Raw genomic sequence first — 5,581 nt, 5'->3', positions numbered from 1 at the left:
AAAGGCAAAGCCAACAACAACAACAACAAATTGCAAAGAAAGTAATAGTAGAGAAAGAAAAAAAAAATCTCAAAGGAACAAGAAGTGATTCTGGAGAAAAATCCAGCATTCAGAGAAGAGAAACCAGATACAGAAAGAAAGTGGTAATCAGGGCTGTATCCTAGGAAGAAAAAAAGGGAAGCAGACAGCATTGGGGTAGGTTTTCTTCTACACTGATATTTCAATTCTCAGCTCACATAGCAGCTTTTCTGATTGGCACTTTCTACAGGTGCTGGTGCCACAGTCTCCTGGTACCCCCTGAGCAGATGCTTTAGATCATTTTCTCTGTCTAGAAAGATCTGACTTGGGATTTGTCTTGAAGATATTTAGGGGAGAAGCACAAGAGGGGAACGCTTTTTCAAGTTCAAATGAAAAAGGAAAAAAAAAAGCAGGAAATTTGCTCTAAAACCAGAAGCCCTGTAAATCTCAAAGTAACTTTTTTTGCTGCTTCTGAGTATTCCTCAGCTCTCTGAGGGGCCAGAGCGATTCCATAAGAGAGCAGGTATGGGAGGCGGAGGGTGCCACCCATGAGTTCACAAGAAGCTCTGCTGGAGCCAGGAGCAATGGTGCTGCTCCCAGGGGAAACAATGGGGAAGCTGCTGGTCCCCCGGCTGGGAGCATGAGCACCTGGAAACAGGGACCAGGCTGAGAATGAGGTTGTGATAAGAAACCCCATTTCTTAGTGCTCCACCTTTTCCCCTGTCTGTCCACACACTTCTGACACTGCCACTAATTCTGCTAATAACTTCCATGGTATCAAGATCTGACCCACTCGCGTGAGCACTGGTCCTTTAATTAGCTTTCCCCCCAGTATTTTGATCAGCTTTCAAGAGAGGGGGAACCAAGTTGAAACAGAAAACTAGAGCTCACTGCCGATGTTTCCTGTCGGAACGGGCCCCCTCCTGCCACCACCATCAGTAAACCCCACTGCTTGGAAAGTTCGCTTGGGAAATTAGAAACCCAACCAAACCCCTTCCATTTGGAAATTCCTCTTTTTGCAACAGAGTATTGTAATACATTGGAAAGGTTTTTTTTAAAATAAAATTCTAAAGGGTTTTTTTTCTATTACGGAGATCAAACATCTTTCTGCTCTTTTCTTGTGTAAAATAAGACAGGGAACAGGGAAGCTTGATATTTTAAAGATTTCTATCCACATTCTTAAAGAATCTTTTTTGAGTGAAAGATCAATTGCATTCAATCAAAACTCAGGAAGAGCTTTCACTGAAATACCTTCCTCCTGTCCCTTGCTTCCAATGACAAAAGCATCGCGTTCTGCTCCAGAGGGTGTGCGACCTCAGCCGGCTCTGTCCTGAGTCACTGGCAGCAGGCAAAGCACTGCAGCCGCAGTCAGAGGGCAGACGCCCACAGCTCAAGACCACCTCCCCTTCCCCCAAAGCCGGGGCTTAGAGCTGCGCAGGCATCTCTTGACACAGCAGCAGTTCAGCTCTCCCAAAGGGACAGATTTCAGTCCAGCCCCACCCCCCCCCAAGCACACACTGAAGGAGCACATTTCCCGTCCCTTTGTGCTGATAAGTGAGCAAGGGGACCAAGAACATGAAGGTGGCACTTGGCCTCCCCCCCCTCCCGACCCTGAACATCTCACTGCTGCTGACTCAGACTGCTCTGCATTTCAGGTGACCCCCAAGGGTGGAAGATGCTGGATAAGGCCACCATACTCCTGTTCCTGCATTTAGTCACATGCTCCATCTCCTCTCCTCTCTACCCAGCTCTCAGGTAAGCTGCTGAATGTTCTATCCATAGTCACTCCCTGCCTCATCTCCAACCTTGTGCAAAATAAGCACGTGCCAAATTAAGGTTGCTAGCACTCCTGAAAGCCAGAAGAACTGTATGTGCACTGATAAACCTATTTCTTTACCCTGACTTAATTTTTTGGGAACACTGCTAGCCTAGGGGCAGTTTCCAAAGAAGGCAGGCACCCGACATGGAATATTTAATCCCAAGCAGTTGGTTTTGGAATTAAATGCTGGGTCCTATAGAGGGAAATCTGGCAATCTCCCGAGCAGCCAGCACCACCAGCTCCATCACTGATTAAAATTTGTGCCTGCAGGCCACCTGCATTGAAATCAGAACTGCAGATATTCTAGTACATGAACTTGACAGTTGCCTATAAATATCTCAAGTATTTCCTTGTCGACTGTTGGAAGTTGTAATATTACTTCCTACCAATGCAAACTGGTGGAAGCACGAAACCGAGCATTGGGTTCTGTAGTGTGGCTTTGCAATGTCCCATAGAAAACACCTTAGCCTTGTGACAAAGCCAACAATACCAGAATTGCTGGAATTGCTCGAAGATGCTGGGAGCTCAACGAGGGGGAAAGTGGCAGTTCTGCCAACCATCTTTTCACTGCTGAAATAGCTTCAGGGCAGTTTCTAGCCAGGGAGTGGGGGAGAGTCATGGAGAACACTTGGGTTACCGATGAGATGAGGATGGCAAAAAGAAAGAAAAAGCGGAACAGGGAATAGTGGTCAAGAAGACTGATCCCTGCCTGGCAATTGAGCACATCTCACAGGATGCCTTGGGTTTGTCTTGCAGGTACAGTCCTGGGCCGGTTGCTAGCAAGGCCGTGAACTTCCAGCTACAGCACAGCAGCCCATTACAGAGCCACAACCTCTCGGCAGAAGAACAGGATGAGGAGGGTTTGTTAACAGATCCCACTGAGAACAGGTTTGGACCTCACCTCTCAGCCCCACTGCAATCTTCCCCCAGCCTGGGAACAGCCCAGCAGGTCACTTAGTCCCACCAGCACCAAGAAATCCAAGCTCCAGGGGGAGAACCCAGCTGAGCCCCGCCACTGGAGCAGAAGGCTGGGACCGTGCCAGCTCCCACCATCGCCTGTGTCCAGAGCCACGTCCTGCTGTCCCCCAGCAGCAGGGACATACTGACAGGGGCAGGGTCAGAGGCCTAGCACTCCTGCAGGGAACCTCATTTCCCACCGAGCTCTGGGAATCCATCTGTGCGGTTGCTGCAGCCTCTCCCTTCCACCCCTGCCAGGAGATGGAGGATGGGTATTTCTGTCTGAAGCACAGAGGACTCACCCATACAGCAGTGGGACCAGCCAAGGGGCTTGTGCTTCCCTCACCCGCAAATTTTCAGGAGCCTGGGTCTAACCACAGGCTAGAGACCTGCTGGAGGCTAGTCACCCCATCCCAGAGACCTCCCAGGAGGTGACAGTGCTGCTGCAGAGCACAGGAATGTCCCAGCTCTGCCCTATCCTAGCCTGCTGTTCTCCTCCTTTCCACTGGTTCTCTGACCTTGCCTTTGGTTTGCAGGCACTTCTCTTTACTGGCTTTAGTGTGGATACTGATTAACAGACGTTTTATTTTGCCTGCTGCTTCCCTGTCAGGGCTGAGCTCCCTCGAATCCTTTTACCCTCCAACACCAGTGCAGTCCAACACCAAAAAGTGTTTGCTATTGTTAACCTCCTCCTGATCTCAGCAGTGCTACATCTCCTGTATTTTGACATCTGAAGCATCCATTTCTCACCCAAAAGGTTAATCGCTAGCTCACAGAGCACACCTTGTGCTTGTCTTTCACCCCTAGGATGCCACGCCATGCTGATGCCATCTTCACCGACAACTACCGGAAATTCCTGGGGCAGATTTCCGCCCGCAAATTCTTACAGACCATCATTGGCAAGCGGCTTGGGTAGGTCACAGCGCTTTGCTGTCCTAGGGCTAGTGTTCTGCATATTACACTGGGCAGTTTCTTTCCTGCATGCAGCAGAAATAGCTGCCTTCTACTGCATCAGAAGCAATCTCTCCTGCTGTTCCACATCCCTCAGGGCATCCTGCATCCCTATGTCTCCAATTCCCCTAATCACAACTATCACTAAGCAGCCTAATTAATCCTTTCCTCCTACCATATCAACAAGCAATAATATTTGCAAATAATAGTTGCAATGATCATTCACCAGTAGGAAACAGTTATCCCTGGCCTGAACACAAAAAAACAGCCTCTCTACTACCACTCCGGTAGATTTGGCTAGATAATCAGTGACTGCCATGAAATAAGACCAACCAGTCAGATGTGAGCCAGCTCCAATCCCTCTCCTAACACAGGAACAAATACGCAGCCGGCCAATTTCTTACTGAAATTAAGCAGAATGGCCACGGGCTCAGACCCAGCAGGTTCCTTTGCCGTGTTGCTCAGCTGAAGCCAAACTTTGAGCGAGGGACTAAAAAGCATCTCTGAAACAAAGATATTTCTCATCTTTGCTTAACAGCAGCAGTGGGAGCAGCCCAGGAGAAGGGGTGCATGAATTTCTGACAAGGCGCCAGTCTGACAGCATCCTGATGGACAGCCGCTACCACCAACAGATGGTACTGAGAGACTTTCTGGGAGCCATCCTGCAGAACCAAAGGTTGGTAGGAATCAGTTCATTACCTGCTTACTGGAGGAATAAGACAACATCCTTCTTGCTGTCTGGCTTCCAGATGTGAAGTGACTGGATTAAGTATCATCTTTCAGGTACACTCAGAATAAAGCTCTTACCTGACCCCATAACCCATCCCTTCCTTTACATGGGCAACCAGGGTGCAGGTAAGGAACAGCCTGTCCAGATCCAGCCCACACCACACACAGTAGCACATCACTGTGCTGTCTTCTCAATCCCATAATTCAGCAAAATAGCAGTGGAAAAAAAATAATTTCTCTCTCAGTGATGCCATTACTGTCCTGTCCTCTTCTTTCCCAGGCCTCAGGACATCAACAGCAGTCAGTTAGAAGGCTTTCCCAGCACCCTGGCTAAGCTCATGTGAATACTTCTCCCTTTTTCATCTCCCCATGCTCTGGTGAGTACCATCCCCTGCTCAGCTCTGTACATAACACACTGCTGCTGTGCTGCTCAAGCGGTTTGAAGGCTCTCCTTCAGGAAAGCCAGCTGCCACTGCTGCCCATGAAAAAGGGTGCTTGCTTCAATTTAAGGGGAAAAAACTCTCAATCCATTTTGTCAAGTACCTAAAGTCCTCTTAATCTGAACAGATAGACAAGTGTTGTGAAGCCACATACAGATGTCTGGGAACAGGCTTGCAACAACCAAAAGCAGCCTTGTAAGGCTACCTGAGACTGGTTGCCTGAGCGCCTAAACTAGGCTAAAGGCAGTCTAAAGTCTCCCTCCAGGAGCAGAACCTGCCTCTAGATCACCAGGGCATTTCAGGTTTTCCCTGCACTGAATAGGAGAAGATATCTTACCATTTTTCTGTACCCCTCACTCCCAACAGTAGTTACCTGGAACTGGAATTACACTCTCAATCTTGCCAGCCCTGAGGGACCAAGAGCCAGCAGACAGGGAATACCTTCACTCGTACAAACATCAGTTGTCGTGTTTGAAGCAACCTCATCTTACCCCCCTGTCCCACAGAAATTAAGCCTGTCCAACCCTCACCAGTACAGCGTAAGGGGTGTGGAGAGACCTGTATGCATACTAAACAAAAAGGGGACTGGGGGGTAGGGGGGGAGATCAGAATTTACATAAATCATGACGACAGTTTCATCTGGGAAAGCGTGGCATCTCAGCATCAG

At 48.7% G+C, this 5,581-nt stretch overlaps 1 protein-coding gene across 1 annotated transcript; it reads left to right on the top strand.

Annotated features, from left to right (window-relative positions):
- The first annotated feature begins 1,693 nt into the window (after positions 1–1,693).
- On the top strand, positions 1,694–4,818 carry GHRH (growth hormone releasing hormone). Its single transcript, XM_010086148.1, has 5 exons — positions 1,694–1,773; positions 2,594–2,725; positions 3,602–3,706; positions 4,284–4,421; positions 4,755–4,818. Exons 1-5 carry the CDS (start codon positions 1,694–1,696, stop codon positions 4,816–4,818), a joined length of 519 nt encoding a protein of 172 aa, XP_010084450.1.
- Positions 4,819–5,581: the final 763 nt, after the last annotated feature.

This window comes from Pterocles gutturalis, unplaced genomic scaffold (assembly GCF_000699245.1).
Source record: "Pterocles gutturalis isolate BGI_N339 unplaced genomic scaffold, ASM69924v1 scaffold49285, whole genome shotgun sequence".
NCBI lineage: Eukaryota > Metazoa > Chordata > Aves > Pterocliformes > Pteroclidae > Pterocles > Pterocles gutturalis.
This window is presented reverse-complemented; position numbering and strand designations above follow the sequence as displayed.